General features: G+C 32.7%; 1 protein-coding gene across 12 annotated transcripts in view; it reads right to left on the minus strand.

The window, feature by feature from the left end:
• GPHN (gephyrin) overlaps positions 1 to 18,867 on the minus strand; it is a 638,461-nt gene that overhangs the window by 218,917 nt on the left and 400,677 nt on the right. For 7 of the 12 annotated variants that reach the window (XM_082451600.1, XM_082451602.1, XM_082451607.1 and 4 more), the window contains one exon: positions 14,896 to 14,952. The exons of 4 other annotated variants lie outside the window; for them this stretch is intronic. In XM_082451600.1, the coding sequence (XP_082307726.1) occupies positions 14,896 to 14,952 (57 nt within the window). Of the gene's footprint in view, positions 1 to 12,625; positions 12,698 to 14,895; positions 14,953 to 18,867 lie in introns of all 12 variants that reach the window. One more of the 12 variants, XM_082451601.1, reaches the window with a different exon arrangement.

Genomic DNA, 18,867 nt, shown 5'->3' on the forward strand with positions numbered 1-18,867 from the left:
ATGAATTTAAATTTAAAAGTCACATGGAGCTGCTGGTTATTGTTCTGGACAGTGTAGATATATAGTGAGAAATGAAATCAAGAGAATCTGGGAATGAATCAAGTTGATCATCAACATGTAAGGAGTAGTAGAAAAACAGTCAAATAGGGAAAAGGAAAAGCAATATAAGGTAATACGGTTTAGAAGCACAATTGAACAACAGCTGGAAATATAAGTATGAATGCAAGTGAGCTATGTCACTTTAGTGTATATTCTAACAAGCCAACATTTATTTGGGCTCTAACTATCCATATCTCTAATTAATCTATTGTATTTGTAAATTCTCTATGGCACAGGAAAAATGATAACATCATGACAATAAGCTAATCTATTTGTATAAAGCTGGATTTCCACATAAGGAGAAGAGATTTTTACCAATCTACCTATGTACCTACCTACCTATCTATCTATCTATCTATCTATCTATCTATCTATCTATCTATCTATCTATCTAGATATATGTGGTGCTCCAAGGACAATGATGCTTCAAGGACAAAGGACACCCTGCCTGAAAACGTTTCAGCGTTACACCCCCTACTGGACTCTTAATCACCCTCCCCACCATGTTGCGATGGTTACGAAATTCCTGAGCCCACCTGGGCAACGCCCACCTGGGCAACGGGACCTGTCCCAAATAAGGAAAGGAGTCTGGCCTGTCCCACTCCTACCCTATAGAAGGAAGGTATATGTGCCTCGAACAATCAGTAAATGAAATTTTCACCTCGGACCATTCTTTTGTTTTCTGGCTATAAAAACTGATCAATAGCGCATGTTCGGGCTCAACTCACCCAGACTACTAGGAAGTAGGCCCCACTGTTCTGGCAGCAACCCTTCCCTCTAATAAATTCTACCTTCTTTACATTCTGCCTTGTGTCTGGAAATTCTTTTCCAACCTGCGTTTGGACCAAGACAATATATCTCTATCTTCTCTCTCTCTCAAAGAGAGATATATATAGTTTATATTTTAGTTCTAAGACACTTACCTCAAAAACTTCCTAAACTTGTTATCTATGCATTAATATTTCTTGATCTAGCTATTTCTTGATCTTTGGAATTGGCTTCACATTTAGAATGTGTAAAATATTATGAATGTAATGAGATCAATGGCTCAGGTTGTACACTATTGTTCATCCCTTCAAGCCAAGTTAAGAAAAGCTGGGGGGGGATGGTGAGCAGGGGAACTCGCCTGCTCATATTAACAGCATTAATATTTCCTCATCTTAAACTTTAGAATTCTCATGTCTTACTTCCATTGATGACCCTCTTTTGTATTTCAAATGACCTGAGTATATGAGGCAATATATGAGGATAAGCAGAAATTCATTAGTGTCAATTACAATAATGTGTTTCAAAAATCTTTTTTATAAGGGAAATTTAAGAATATATGGCCAAGTAGAAAGAAGTACCCATTGTCTTTTGTCAAAAATTATCAACCAATTCTTTTCAATTCTTTTTCAAGAATGTTTTGATTATATGTATCAAATATCCCTGTCAAAGAGAAAGTCATGTGCTTTCCCACTATCTTTATGGCTGGTCACTTATTTGGATGTCAGAGAGAAATATGTACTTAATTTTCTTACTTTGACCCAAACAATTTATATACTCCAATTCATTTTTAAAGATTCCAAAAAGAGGTATGAGTTAAGAAACTTTGGTGGAGTAGTTGCAGTGCTTTCAAAAGATACATTTCTAACAGATCTCTTTACACTATCTCCAAATTTCCAACTATTATATAGAAACAGCATGAAAATAATTCAGATAAGAGTGAAAGGAACGTGGAACATCACAGACAACTATATTGAAATAAATAAGAAGCCAATAAAGATTTTCTAAGTGAGATTTTGTAAAGTAGAAAATCTTATGTGATTATCTCGCAGTACAGAATATTCATTTTATGAATATTTTATTACAGTTTCCTCCAGCTTAAACATTTTGTGGCCCTGTTGGTTCTGAAAATTGGCCCCATTTTTCCTTTTGAAACAGGAAATGCTACAGTGCTTAAAGTCAAGTGTTATTCCTTTCCTTCCTTCCTTGAATCTCCTATCTGCAATTCAACTAAAACTTCCATTTGTATAAGCTCCAAATTGTCAGTCAATTAAGGTTTGTTTAGATTAGAATTGGTGTGCTAATAGTGGGTTAAGAGTTCAAATGGCACCTGCTTTGCATGTTACAACTTAAAAATGCCTCCTTTTCTTTAGGTAGCTAAAAGTTCTTTTTTTGTTTTTTGGCCGCACTGTGTTTGGGATCTTAGTTCCCCAAACAGGGATGGAACCGGTGCCCCCTGCAGTGGAAGTACGGACCTCCAGGGAAGTCCTCTAAAGGTTCTTAAGCATTAAGTAAAAATATAATAAAGTTTCAGTCTCTGTCCACTCAACAGGAAAAATGAATTTAGCTTCAAAATCTCAAATTATCTAAATCAATCTTGCTACTGGGGAATCTAAGACATTAAAAACAAGATTTCAAAAGGTTCACTGTTTATTAATTTTTTTTTTTTTTGGTTTAGATACTGTTACAAATCATAAAAGACATATCTAGTATATACTCCAGCTTTTCAAATAAGTCAGAAAGAACACTTTCTACCAAGAGATAGTACTATTTCTGGCTTTGGTTTAAGCTAAGGGAATTCTGAAGCAAGTTTTTCAAAGGATTTTAAAAAATGAACACTGTTGGAACAAAGTTGAAGATTAGTTAGAGATCTGGAAGGTGAGTTCCCCTGTTCCCCCAACCCCCAGCTTTTTTTAAACTTGGCTTGAAGGGATGAATAGTGTACAACCTGAGCCATTGATCTCATTACATTCATAATATTTTACACATTCTAAATGTGAAGCCGATTCCAAAGATCCAGAAATAGCTAGAATATTATATTTAAGTAAGGCATAGTAGGTGATCAATAAATATTTATTAAATGACTAAATATGAGAAAAATAAGAATAATAAATTACACAAAGGAATGTCTTTCTAATATTTCCTTGAATTAAAGTTTCATATCTTATAGAAATACCTGTATCCTTTCATAAGATAAAATCCAAAACTATATAATCAACCTGAACCAGGTAAATACATACTGTGAAAATACAAGACCACCGCATGCCATTCAGAGAGCTGACGACTTTTAATAACTCCTGAAAAGTGAAAAGCATGGTTTTTAAGACAAAACAATTTTCTGCTACTCACTTGGCAGATTTTACGACTTTGGGCAAGGTATCTAACCTCTTTGAGCTTCAGTTTCCTCATCTGCAAAATGAGGATGACAATAATATCTTCTTCAAACAGAGCTGTAGTGAAGACTGAGATAAGATAAATAAGATGTCAAACATAGAGCTTGTCACATAGTAAGAGAATTGTGTTTTTTACAAAGGGGCTGTCAACTACACGGAGTAACATTTGCTGAGCCAGGTAAGGTTAGAAATGATCCTGTTTTTGTACATCTCATGGATAGATTAATTTTTGAACAAGGCTTATTATTTTGGTCTCATCACAGAAGATAGTGACATGAAATTGGTAAAATCAATGTGCTACATCAGGGATTGGAGAATTTATTTCTTCAGCAGTGGAGATAAATGAAGATGATGTAAATGTGAGGGAAAGAAGAGAAGCCAAACATGGAAGGTTTGGCTACTTCCATAGTGATGCTATAAAATAAATAACAACAAGAGGCTTCCATATGAAAAATAGAAACATGAGAACATTCCTTGAAATTCTAACTGTTAAGGCTTATAGTCTAAATTTTGTGAAACAATCATTTACCAATTTAAAATGAAACAGGAAACAATTATGCAAGGTTATTTCTGTAAAGAGGACATCATGAATGTTAGATTCCCTAAGGAGTTCTTCACTGTATTGGTCATTAGAGCTTCATAAATTAAACATAAACACCACCTAAGGAGTCCACAGAAATGTGGCACTGAGTATAAAATATAGAAACCCTACCACAGATGACAAAAGGAGAAACACACTTCATGACAAGTAAATAAAGCTCATGTGTCACAATGAAAGAAACAAACCCAGGTGAAGCCAGAGTTCATTTAAGAGCTGAGTGCTATGGAGAAAAGGCCACAGCATACACAATCCCAACTCCCCAGAAACCAGTTCCACATTCCAACCTGAGAGCCCTCCTGCAAACATGCTGTCACAGAGAAAGTAATACCCTGATGGATGCTGTAGGTTATGATTGGAGATGATGCCAATGGTAAACTTCTTAAACACTCTCATGGGAAATGGAGAAATGCCTGGATGAAATGGCAGAAAGAAATGGGTTATATATTTTTTACACTGGGAATCATAATCCTGGGGTATTAAGAAAAGACCTGTGGAAAATGCAGTGATGAGATGGTACCAATCTTCTCTTTCAAAAGTCTTTGCTAATATCACAAGTAATTCATTTGCCTTTCATTACTTTGTTTCTCCCTACAAACACACATTTCAAGAAGAAATCAATTCTCCACAAAATCAGTTTTAACAGGAAAAAAAAATTTGTAACAGCTGCAACTTGCAAAGGAAAAAATTAAAGAAGATGGCTTTAATTCTATTGACTCAATAAGTTCAACTTTGTGAAGCTACAGGTTTAGCAATGCTATTCCTTTCAAGGCTTTTTATAAAGTTTTAAAGTCAAAAGATGATATTCTGCCTGTGGTTCTGCATACATTTACCTGGTATTTTAGACAGTGCCATCTTTCTGTTTTCTCCATGAAATTCAGAGATAATATTTCTGTGATCAGAATTAAGCTGACAATACTGGCCTGCACATAGTAGCTAAAGTAGCCTGCACAAAGTAAATATGTGTAGAAATATGTCTGTAAAGTAAAAAATTAAGATCTTAAAATTCACAGGCTATTAAAGTCCTGTTATTTACTAGTCATATTTTGAGGTACATACACTCTTTTCTCTTAGCTATTCAATAGTGCCCCTGCTTTGAATAGTAGACTTAAAGGATATTCAGAGACTGTTAGTGATATTTCAGGGACTCTGGTTTACACAACCAGAAAACCCACTTATGCTATGGTTTAACACAGTAAGAATAAGAAATTAAACCCCTGAAAAGGCAAATAACATAGGTCAAAGTTGATGTAAAGTATTCTGTTAAAAGAACATGAATCTCATGAGTGGTAAGCTTTTCTAGATTTTAATTTAAGAACCTTATACAAGTATCAAGGAAACTATTTTCCTGAGTAGCCTAATCAGTTCTTTAAAAGGGAGTGAATCTTCTATTTTACGTAAAAATAGGGGAATCATATTAAATTTTCATTTAATAATCAATTTGGAGGCTTTCCTCTGTCTATGGTTAATGGGACAGGATTGTTACTAATTTAATGTAAATCTTCAGCTACCAGAGACAGACCTATACAGCTCTGCAAACTGGAATCTTTGTTGTTAGCCAACATGAGTTTAACAACAAATTACCCAGTTCAAAGGAATCTTTATGGAATTAAGGTGGTGGCCACAATTAAGTTGGCTGTTTGGGCTTTAACCATTTCAATGTGATACAGTGACTGCCAAAAAAAAGTTACTCAGAAAAGTGCTGCATGAAAATATAGAAATTTCCCCATAAAACAGCTAACTTTTCCCCTTTGGTACCTTCATCTCTTTCAGCCAAGTGCAAAGTGTAAGGCAAAATAAATTAAGGCAAAAGGAAAATAAAGTAAGAAAAATGGTGAGGGCGAGCATGTTGTTGACCATGTAAGAAAACACGTGCAAAGTATACCTCAGATACACTATAGGTAGATGAGCACGAGGGAAGCCGAGCCTGGTTTTGCAGTGGGGAAAAGAAAACACTGTTAAAGAGGAAATGATAGCATAGTAAGGGTCTCGGAAGTTTAGAAGGCTCCATCACCAACACATTTGCCAGATAATAAAACAGCCTTATCAACAGACACTTGAGCTTGAAATCTCAAGGTTCATACTATTTGAGGAGAACTGTGTGATAAAAAAATACCTGGCTTAAAAAAAAAAATCCATGATGGAGATGGCTCCCCAGATCAGAATCTGGTATGATCTTGCTCAGAAGACGCTCATTTAAGGTTAACAGGAAAGTGGAACACTGGTCACTTTTTCCTATGGTACCACACTGATCTCACTGTCTTAACACTAGCAAACTACATGTGAGATTATTTATAGAATGACTCTATTGTACATTTTCATATTACTGTTTAAAGAGGGCACCAAAGCCAGATCAGTATTCTGATTCTAATTTTCTGTTCCTACTATTCCATTCTCATTACTGAATCCATTCAGTATTACTGAATCTAAATAAACAAATAAGCCAGTAGCAACACCAAAAAGATATTAAAAAAACTTAACCACAAAACTCTTCTCCAGACCTGTCTTCTATCAGAATGTTTCATTGATTTTTTTGTGATAACTATTTTATACTTAAAACCATGTTTAATCTTCATGACTTTCACTTGATAATTTCCTGGCCTGTTCTTACTTTCTAGGTTGTCACACTGCCACATTCAATTTTGTGGCCTCTTCTTTCATTATGTTGTCAGAATGCCATGTGAGCTAAATACTCAAGCATGCATTTTCTAGTTACAAATTCTTCAGGAAGTTCCAAAATACAAAGTTAGGGTAGGGAAATAAGGTAAAGAAGAAGATGGCACAGTGGAGAAATCAGAAATGTCCTTATTATCTGATCTGTTCTTTAAGTGTATTTCCAGCACCCAGCAGAGCAGAATATAGTAGGCACTCAATAATGGCTTACTGAATAAGTGAATATACAAAATCTTTTTCTTCTATCCTCAAAAACTGAACTGTGTGAAATAATATTCAGAAGGTTTTACACTTACCATCACAAAGATTTGTGATAAAATGTATCACTGCCACTTAATGATTTACTATGAGGTAGTTTCTAAAATATGATCAATTCTATACATATTAAGAAATTAAATCTTTCTTTCAACCACATACATATCTGATTTTCTTTAGCAGGATACTAGTTCTAAGAAAGCCTTCCTCTGCATGTTTGTTCTGTTACTGTAACTATACCCATAAAACTGAAAAACTTTATCTTTCAAAATAGTTTGAGTCTTGTCTTTTTTTTCCCCTCACTTCTCCATTTTCAATTACTAGGGAAATTTACTTGTCAAGGAGATCTTTTACTAGCACTCTATTGTCTTAATGTCAATTCTGAGAAGGCAATTCCACCGTAAGGATTAAACACCTCACAGATGTGTCACTTCCACTCCAAATGATGTCTTATGCTACTGCAGGCGATTTTATAAGTAATAGATGGTTCAAAGCAGAAGAAAGATTTTTGTTATTTTTCAGTAGAACTGAAACTTCAGAATTGCATTAATTAACTTTACATGTTAAGTGAATTCTATAAAGTGAAAGATAGCAAAATTAGCCTGTTTTCCAAAGAGATATTCTTAAAATTTATTTACTGTCATCTTCACCATTACTGTAATCTGGTCATATTACAAAACACTATCTACCAAGATATTCAGGATGTTACATGTTATAAATTAAATAGTAAATAAACACATATTATTAATATGAGTAAATGCCAAAATGTCAAACAAGGAAGACTCAGGAGGCTCAAACAATGTTCTACATACAAGAACCAAAAAACACTGAAATTTGCTTAAAGAAAGTAGAGTACATAAACAAATTGATGTTTACTCATTTAAAAGCTACCAAAAGATTATTCATCTAAGGACTAATGTCCCAGTAGTTCTTCCTCACCTCAATCAAAGTAGGCTGATTCAATGTAGACACTTTCAGATTTTTAAGTGCTATATTAAGATATGATGTATTACTTGATCACTTCAGGGTGTCTTTCTTAGTTGTATGAAATTTCCTATAGAAGGTATGATTTTAGGTGAGGTCAAGCAGGAAATTTAGCAGAAATCAAAAGTTGATCGTGGTTTTCAGGGGAAATATCTTTATTAAGAGGCAAGGAAGTAATAAACAGAAAAATACAATGTGTATAGCAAAAATACTCTAAAAACACATTTTAAAAAAGTTTAAAGAGCAAGAATGGAAATTATCTTTAAATCTCTGTAAGGGGCTCCCCAAAGAAGAGGAATTTATAATCTATACTTTATCCATATGATAGTTCTATATTTGAAGGGTTTAACGTAATTCCATAGTGAGTTTACCTTGTGTGCATGTATGTGTGCTTGGCATGTGAAGAGCACAGAATAAACAGTGTAAAAAGGAAGAATAAAAACATAAAGGTAGAAAAGTTCAGGGGATCAACTCTTTTAAGTGCATGCTTCCATGCAGAATGATCTGACACCATCCTCAGAAAAAATAACCAGCTCTCCTTTTCTCAGTTTGTAAAATGATGATAATTTCACACAATCTCTATTATAATAATTTCTTTGTCAGTGTCATCTTGACACACTAACCAGTTTTAGCAGGTGTCAGCAAATTTTTCTGTAAACAGTCAGATAGTAAATATTTTAGGCTTTATGTGCCATATGGTCTTTGCTATAACTATTCAACTGCTGTTGTACTGCAAAAGCAACCACAGATTATATGCAAATCAAAGAGTGTGGCTGTGTTTCAATAAAGCTTTATTTTTGGGACACTGAAATTTGAATTTCATATAATATTCCACATGTCACAAAATGATATTCTTTTGATTTCCCCCCCATCATTTAAAACTGCAAAAATCATTCCTAGCTCATGGGCCCACAAAAGAGAAACAGGATTTAGCCCAAGGGCTGTAGTTTGCTGACCCCTGAGTTACAGCATTAATTTAATGAATAAAAAAGTGCAAAAAACCCAAAGACAATTCATCAACAATATAAGATGAGTTAGTTTAGAACTAAAGCTGGAATGAAGACACTGATCTTGAAAGACATAAAATCACAACCATCTAATTCATTATTTGTATTACCCTATTTCATACTCGTCTTATTTTGGCACTCAGGAAATTATTAAACATTTTAAAACTACACTTCAAAAGATATTAGTTTCTGGCTTGATTCAAACATTTTTCTTAAACTTAATAAAAATATAGTCAAGTGATAACTCCTCCCTTAACTTTTTCCACTTCAGATAATACCATCCCTTTTTTTGTGTTAGCATAGCAGGTACATATAATTATCATATTCCTTCTACTTCATCACCTTTCTTCTTAGTTCACTTATGTGCCAATAATCTGTCTTCATAAGTCACCTTCCATTTTACTGTTTATTAAAGCCTTTAAAAAATTAACATATTTGATTACCCCAAACCTACCTGTATATATTTGTAGCTGAATGGAAATGTATCATCATATTACACAGACTGAGGGAAAATACAAAATTTGTGGCTTTGAGGTATTTTTATTCCTCTCCTTTCTTTTCTTTTTGTCTTTACTTCATGAGTACTTATCTACTTTTTTCCTGAATGTTTTAACATTCAAGCTTCCCAGGGCCCTACTGCTCTTTAATGAATTAACTTCAATTTTATAAATTTACCTTGATGTACATTACTTAAAGGAATTCATTTGCATTATCTTATGTTTTCCAATTATCATCTGTCTGCATTACTTTTTTTTTTTTTTGCATTACTTTTTAATTAATTAATTACTTTTTTATTGAAGTATAGTTGATGTACAATACTATGTAAGTATAGGTGTACAGTATAGTGAGCCATAATTGTAAAGGTTACACTCCATTTACAGTTATTATAAACTATTGACTATATTCCCTGTGTTGTACAATATATCCTTGTAGCTTTATATGTGATAGTTTGTACCTTTTAATCCCTGACCCCTAAGTTGCCCCTTCCCCTTCCCTTTCCCCACTTGTAACCATTAGTTTGTTCTCTATATCTGTGAGTTGGCTTCTTTTTTGTTGTATTCACTAGTTTGTTGTATTTTTTAGATTCCACATATAAGTGATATCATACAGTATTTGTCTTTCTCTGTCTGATTTATATACTTCCTACTAGATTCATGCATTAGATTACATGGAAAATTAATTTTTTCCTTTATGTGGTTTCATTCTTCAGTCATTATTCTCAACACATTATCAATCTAAGGATTTGTAGTTATTTTTGCAGTAGTTAAATTAGGCAAACTCTGTTTAGGTACAAGATGATAATTTTATTATTATTAAAATTACTAAAAACTCATTTAGGGTTCAGAATACTTCAGTTTTGTATAAAGTACAGAAAAAGATGATACATTCTTAACTTAGAATTCAAGAATCAAATGCATCCTACTTTTTGCTATAGAAGAGTCCATGTAAAATTAAAAAGTATGTTTTCATATGAGAAATAAATAAAATTTAATACTGTTCTAAAAATTACCTCTTAATACAATAGTCTACTTTATATCATTGATTATAAGTAATAAATAAAAATGCAGGGTTCTTTCCTCTAAAAAATAATATATCATATAGATGATACCAATTGAAACATGAATAATTTAATTAAATCCTTATCCCAAACTTCTGATGTCTCACCTTCTTCAACTATTAAATAAGATATTTAAGTGGCAACATGGTTCTGAACCTTTCATCTTATTGAAATATTTAGCGATGTTCAATGAATTAAAAGGCATTCATATACTTGCTCTTCGGTGTGGACACCTACAATAAATTTTCACAAAATGGAATGGTCACTATATGCCAATTTATCTCATTTTAGAAACGAAATCTGTTTATATAGCGTATGGTACTTAGAATAACTTTATTCTGCTTCTAAGCAACAATTTTTTAATATACAAGGCATATTTTAAGGCATTCTGGGGCAATAAGAATTAAAGCGAAGGAGAGACACTGAACATTCAGCTAAGATTTTGATTTGTGTCTTTTCCTAGCTGAACTCTGTAGAGAAAATACTAATATTTGCCTTTTGACAATATATTTTTTGTTTTTCCGTACTTTTCTAGTTAACAGGAATCTTAGAAGGATACACCTTATAGTCACTCTTTTTAGAAGAAAGGTAATCAGAACAAAGTGTGACCCAGTGAAATGAAACAAAAGATGAAGACACTGAGACTAGTTATTATGTACTCCACCATGCAGTACAGGTATTGAAAAAAAGAAATTGAAGAGTGGCATGAGAAAACCAATTTCCAAAGCACAGAGATTTCAATTTAACCCTAATCTAACACAAACTCCCTACCATATAGACCTTAGCAAGTCTCAACTTTCTGGTCTTGGTTTCACTGAAAGAAAAATAATATCATTTTTTATGACTGGTTAGGGAAGAGTATGGCACTAAAAACATACATTATCAGAATCTTTTTAGGAGTTTCTAGAATGATATCCAGATATATCTAGACTGATTTAATTATAAAATTCATACTAATCTTTTTTTATTTTTTTTTAAAACAGTGGGATAGATTCTGGGGATGATTGTGGGTAATTTTTCAAATTCTCTAAGAATATGACTGAAAAGAAGGACTGGCTCAAAAGAAAGAAGTAGAAAAATGAGACATGTATTAATTTCCTTTTCTGTTTAGCTATCAGAATTTAATGACTGATATTAATAAAAAACTTTGAACTTTAGTAAACAGAAATTTAATGAAGAGATATACAAAATACACATAGTATATAATTAAAAACAAAGCTGAGAAACCAGAGAATTATCATAGCACTATTATTTTTTATTCTATCCTTCATAACAAAATTATTATAGCAATATGAATTAAATGTATGACAATAATCTTGGGAGAAGTAAATCAGGGCTAAGTTTCATAGGAACTTTTTTTTAAAGCCTCAGAAATACGAGGTCAAGGTTAAATAGAGCCAGAAATTATTTACTGTAATATTTTAGCTTTTCTTCTACCATATTTATACCATGTACCATTTTAGAGATTTTAATTCCATTTATCTTGAAAAGATATATTCAGGAGAAGGACCAAGCATTCTGAGTCTGAACTATCAGTCACAAAAAATACTATTGTTAGTATGCCTAGATGACGTATGTACAGTATTGAGTGGCTATAAGGTATTGTTCTCCTTCATTGTTGTCCTGGGTATATTATATTAGCCATTATCTCAAGTATTTGTAAGATGTTACATAATAGTGTTCATAGTGAAGATTCCTACTGCCTAATTTTCTTATTTTTAGATAAAAAATGATATCTTATAGTTATTCCCAAAGAGTCTGAGTTAAGAGAAGTCTATTAACTCAGAATAGATGTATCTACTTGCCAGATTACCTATAATGAGACTCTAACACTGAATATTTTCCTTGACAAATGAAATCGAATCATCAAGGCTCTATCACTTGGATCCGGCCCATAATTTATAATCCTCCTGACACATCCAACAGGGACAGAAGACACAGTAAATGGAAAAGCTCCAAATGAAGTCTCATGAAAAGATCGTCAGAAAATTATACAATTGTATAAGAAACACAGATTTTGAAAAAAAAAAAAAGGTTTTAATTTGCATTGGAGCCAGAATGCTATTAAATCAAATGCAATGTTAGTGTGGCTTAAAGGTCTTCTATGCTAATTTAATCTTTCTTTCATAAATGTGAGCATGAAGCTGCAGTTAGAAAAGAAAGAAAGAGATAGGGAGAAAAGAGACAGAAAGTAAAAAAGATGGAGATGAGAGGACAAACCAATCAGATTTGGAATTACCAGTCAGCAGAAGTTTAGGGAAAAAAAAAAAAAAATCACCAGGTGAAATCGTACATTTACTCTGAGAGAGTATCCTTTCACATTGCCTTCTAGGTGATCTCTGAGCTCCTCCAGCTTTCGATGGAGCTACATGTAAACATCAGAAAATGAATTGAAAAAGCAACTTGGTCTCTTTTCAGTTTTCCTTTTTCCTTTTAAAAATAAGATCATAGCGTTATACATTTCTCACTGCCTTTGGCAAACATTTCAAAACGTCGAAGATCTTTGTATAGCGCAAGAATACATGCTCAATAAACCGTGACTAGGAAGAGAATATTTTATTTTAATTAAAGCCTCTTTTCTCCCCAAAGTGTTAGAGAAAATAAATACCTTAACTATCCTTATAAACCTCTAGAGATTCACTTTAAAATTTTCTATTTTGTAGAAATATGGAATAAAGACATTTAAAAATTATGAAATTTGCCTTTCCTTCCCAAACACTCTTTTTGATTTAAGGCTGCATCCATATTCAAATAAACTGACTGAACCCTAAAATGTATATTTTGTTCTTATACATATTTATGTGTATACACATAATCATATTGTATATACACTTAAAAACAATAAACATACAATTACAACTTGAAGTTCTACACATCCAAAAGCTGAACTTCGAGATAAACACACGCGTACTCGCACACACAATTCAGTTTGTAACAGATGGTGCTGCAGTATGGATGCCATTTTATCTCTATTTCACTATCAGTCATTTCCAAAAAGTTATGTCAAACTGCACCTTTTCACTTGAATCTGAGTCATAATCCATAGTCTCAACAATAATGGATTTATCTTCCCTTAAAAAATTAAAATATGATACCTCACAGGTAGACAGTGAGGAATGCTACTGATATATCATCAAGACACATAAAGTCATATTTTTCTGACTAAATAATTTTAGCTTGCCTCGCTTCTGAAATAGGTATATAATAAACACTTCCCATCCCCTCTGATTATTCTTAGTGAAATAACAACAACAAAAAAATGCTACCCAGTATACAGCAGTGTTAGAGAACAGAGAAGATGGCTTGTTTGGAATAAAGGACACAAACATACAGACACACCCTCATCCATGTGCACTCATGTGTGTGCACACACAGATAAATAAACAACAACAAAAAAGTAAAATTAAGAAGGCAGAAGAGGCAAGGAGAGGAAAGAGTGCAGAAATTAGTGCTCCATAAATTGTTAAATGGAAATAAATTGGAGGTGTGTAAAATTTTTAAATGACTTAATATTAGCCTCAAAGTAGTTATTGAATTTTGGGACATCCCAGTGCAGTGAATTATGTCATTTTGATTAATTTAGCAGTTACTATTGCCGTAAGGACAAATGGGACTGAGATAGAAGAAGTGGTTAATATTGAGGTAGATTTCTCTGCATATTTTTAAAATTCAGCAAATTTTCTAACTTGCATTTATGGTGGCAGCATTAAAAGTGATTAATTGGCTATGTCTATGTCTCTTAAGGGTGATAATTTATTTACCTTTCATTGTGATTAAATGTTAGAGTATCGAGTGCCCAAGATAAATTGACCAAATGGATATTTAACAACTACCAAATGGGACCATTAGATCAGAAATCTTTAAGTGGTGTATTAGTAGGTCACATACACAAATGGGCAAACATATATATATATATATCAGTTTCTGCTGATTGTTATATACATTTTTTAACTTTTGACAAATAAAACAAAGGGGATTAAGAGTGCTTACTATTAGCTATATGTGAGCCCACTATACTAGCAAGCATCATATGAAATTCCTTTTCTCTCTAATTCTTAAGATTATATATATATATATATATATATATATATATAAAATACATGTTATTAACTCATAATAATTATTTTCTGGAATGAACTACAAATGGTAATGACACTAAAATAACATTTAACAAAAAAAAGTAAAAAGGGGATATAACATTCTGAAAATAAATATTAGTTCTCTGTGTAACAGGAACTTAACACATAGTCAGTGACATCAATCAGAGGAACGGTTTACTCTAGAACCCCAAATTACAGGCACCTGTAATGAGGCAGTTGCCCTTTCTCTTGTTTGTGGTGCCACTCAAAGCTAGTTATTTGGCAGCTTGCCTTCAGCTGGTTGCTCTATGTGTAGCTGAAACAAACAAACAAAAATGACCCAACAGCCAATAAAAATATTAAAATAAAACAAAATGGGATGGTGAAAAATGGAAAAAGCCCCCTTCCTCCCACCACCCTCCAAAAAGGAAGAAGTGTAGGCTATAGATGAAATCTTGCCAAAAAATGTTAGAAACATATTTACTTTGAGGGATCCAACTCTACTAGCAACTCCTTTGCTTTCATCCGGCCGTCTAATTTGCTACAATGAGGGAAGATGGGTAAAAAAGACAGAATAAAGAAAAAGTGAACTTAAAAATTTTTCTAAACATTAGTAAATAATACATGCAAAAACATCAATTGACTCTTTGAGATACATCTTAGGAGGCCAAGCCAAGGAGTTAACTAACCCAGAGGCTATATGACATGCTCTGCAGACAGGTTGGTCACTAGAATTCAGTCTTTGTTATGACACTATTCCTAAGATGAGGAAATGGGCACTTACTTTTGGTTATCTTGGGAACTTCTCATGAAGCAGTGTCTGGAGTAGTGTTACATTTGCATTTGGCTTACGAAAAACAAAGAAATACAAATATACCTATGCAGAAAACTTTGTCTCCTTTAGTGTCTATTCCATTGTAATATCAGAAAACATCAGTGCTATGACTAGAAACATGAGTGTTCCTTAAGTGGAAAGATCAGTCCTGACAAGCATCATTCTTGACAGGTGACAGAGTGAAGCTCCTCTGCTTGTTAACCCAAGCATTGAGGTTGTTCAGCTGTCACTGAGATTCTCAATTAAACAATTGTGCTGCCTAACCAGAAAATTTTAATGCCAGACCAAAGTTAGATACATTTATTCCCTCAAAGCTTTCAGTTATTTCAGTTATTTTTTCCTTTTGGGTAAGATAGGAAAAAAGAAAAGTAAAACTGCTGTTTTAAAAATTTGTTTCACCTCATTGTGTAAATGAGAAAAGGAAGATTCTAAACCCAAAGTGTTTTATTAGGTTAGGTATAAACTAGAAATCCCTTTGCTTTTTAATAGAGCTGTAACAATAATATTTTGGTTAAAGAGGAAGTCAAACTAAAAAAAGAGTAGGGGGGAGATTGGAAGGAAGCTTCAGACCAAGTGCTTTTACATTATGGATTCCTACATGTGCAGAATGATGGTCTCCATTCAGACCAGCATAGCTCAAGTTAGTTGTGATTCTCTTGCTTGTATTAGGAGACAACTGATGAAGTATCAATGTGATGCCAAATTCCCAGTGTTAAAGTCCTCAGGAAAAATAAGAAATCTGACCGTGCTACAAAATTATAGTTTCTGGAGACAGGCTACAGTTGTCTTATCCCTTGTAGGATATCTCTGATAGCATAAGTAGATTGCTTAGGAATAATACTGAGAAAATTGGATTTTCACTTTGAAAAACAGCATCTTGATCCATAAGAATTGTGTCAACTTTTGGTTTTACTTGATATAAATAGTTTTTACTAATTTTTCAACATTAATTAAATATTGTACCCTAAAGATAATCACTGATTCTTACCCTTCTTGGTTGAACAGAGTTCTTAAATTTAGAAACAGTGGATACTAATTAGAATGGAAACAGTCTATAAGAAAGGGCCTCTGGATGGACAGTGAGTTCATATTATTTAGTCATTTTCTTATGCTATTTTCTTTGATTTCAGAGAACATCTTTATATCAAAAGCTATTTTCCATTTTAAATTGACACAATATCTTGATTATAAACAACGTAGTTTTCTATAAAAAAATATAGAGTCTAATGTTTCATGCTGCTTTCTGAAAACTTTTAGAAACTGCATTGTTATATAGTAACAAGTGAACACCATTTTCTACATTATCTTTTATTTCTGGAAAGCTTAAAATTACATCAAGTCCAGCAACATGAGGTAGTTTCTTCAAGGTTACACAGGACATTAATGACAAATCTAAGACCAACATCCACCGTTCCTGGTTTCTGCTTTAAAGTTGTATTACCTTAATAGGCCTGGAAATAAATGGGTTGGAAAAAACCTGATGCTTATAAGAGGATGTATATGTATACATGTCCCTGTGTGTCTGTTTATCTATCTCATTTATGGAAGAAATTTTATGTTACCACATTAATGTATGGATGAAATTTTTCCTAAATCATTTCAATTCCAAATGCAAGTGCAAGTACAGAAGCTTAAAGAATGAAATATAAGAAGAGAAAAGACAATCACCATTGAACTCTGAACATGAAAAACAGACTATATACCAATTTACACAAAGATTTTTAGGAGCAGACAGCTCATCTGTCAATGCTTGACACCAATTTTCTGTATTTAAATCTGATTTTGTGACTCCTTAACTATCGTAAGAGGAAGACTTTAGAAAACCAATGTGGTTATCAAAGCCACAAGTGGTTGTAAATCAAGTGCCATGTGATTTTTTGTGGCTCCTGATACAGGTAATTATCCCTAATACTGAAAAACTTCAGAAAGAATATGAAAAAGATTTGTCACATATACTAAAATTTGAATTGTAGAGAAAAGTCAAATCGATAGATTTTAAGACGTAATGCTCTCATTTATGCTAGTCAACCCTTAATCATCAATTATGATGGAGTAGTATAAATAAAAGAAATTCACAGCTAATCCAGATACCTGATTACTATTTTTCTTTGATTAGAATTTAAAAGAAATCACAAAAGATTAGCATTTGGATAAAATGAACTTTACTCTTCATGATAATTATAAAAGCCTCACATTGTTAGCTAATTTTATACATATTTTTCTGAGGCTATAAACATTCTGTATCAATAACTAAGAGAGACTAAACTGCAAATGTTTATACTACATATAAAATCACTGCAATATAAATGAAGCTTGAGAATTGGATGTAAAGAATTGTAGGGATTACAGGTTGGTTGAGATTATTAGTTTATAATAATGATATATGAAAACTGAAATGTTACCTGCAAAACAAAAAATATTATCACTAATGATTTTTGTACCCTGAAGAAATCCTTTTATAAATATTTTTACTGAGATTGTTAAGACATAAATCGGAGGATCAAAATCATTTCAATCTTCTATTCAGCCTCTCAGCCTGAATATATTTAACAAGATATCCATTAAAAATTGTCTGAAAAGATTGCACTATATCACCTGTTTTGCAACATTCTGGGAATATTTCTTCAGGAATTAATTACTGGGTAATCTATCCTCAGGAATTAATTACCAGGATGTGGTCACTAAAGTAGTGAAATGACTGCTATTTGTATTCACCTTTTTTTAATAAGAGCTTGAATTTTAGATATATCATGCAACAAAAGAAATTGCCTGGATGCTAACACAATACGGATTGTTGATTCCCTTTGATTTAGCTCAGCTCTCCAAAACTGAGCTCACTGTAAAATTATTTCCATTATTAACAAAGTAGAAAATCACCCCATCTCACCCTCATCTCTCTTGCCAATAATAAGTAGCTGTAAGTGTAATATTTTTTAAAGGCAAAAATAAGATTTTGGAGTAGAAATCCAACTTTATATTGATTTTTGAAATAAAATATGAAACTTCAAGAAATTTGGGGGTTGTAGAAGCCACTTAAGGTAGGCACCCATATCACTGGATGTATGTATTAACACATCTCTTTAGCTGCAAGATGTTTGGTGAAGAACTGTGAGAAAAGGTTATATATTTTGTGTGTTTGTTTTTTTGATGAGAGAACGCAGGTCTTAGAGAGGTCCATTAGCTTTTTGGAGACATATCAATAAAAAAAGCATAGCTTATGTTAAATTCTCTGGCTCTCAGTTCTCTTCATTAAATTTGGGCTCTCATTATAGAATGACTAATGTAGATTTCCCCTTTTTCTCCCCTGATATATTTTGTATTGATTTAGATTAAGATTGTATAGATTAAAAAAAATTTTGTTTGTTTTTCCTAGGGATTGAATTGTTTTATTTTTAGAATTCTCTAACTTACCTTCAGAACTACCCTGAGAGACAGACATTTTTAATCCTATTTTATTATGCCAGTTTCTTTTTTAAAGTATGGGTATCAATGACAGGAAAGAAAACTTTTTTTTTTAGAAACTGTTTCTCTTCCAACCAGTATCACTCAGAACATATTGGTACAGCTATAGATTGCTTCTGGTAGTTGTGACTGGAGAAGGAGGTTTTTAAAAAAGTTTTA

This window comes from Balaenoptera physalus (genome assembly GCF_965194825.1).
Source record: "Balaenoptera physalus genome assembly, chromosome: 2".
NCBI lineage: Eukaryota > Metazoa > Chordata > Mammalia > Artiodactyla > Balaenopteridae > Balaenoptera > Balaenoptera physalus.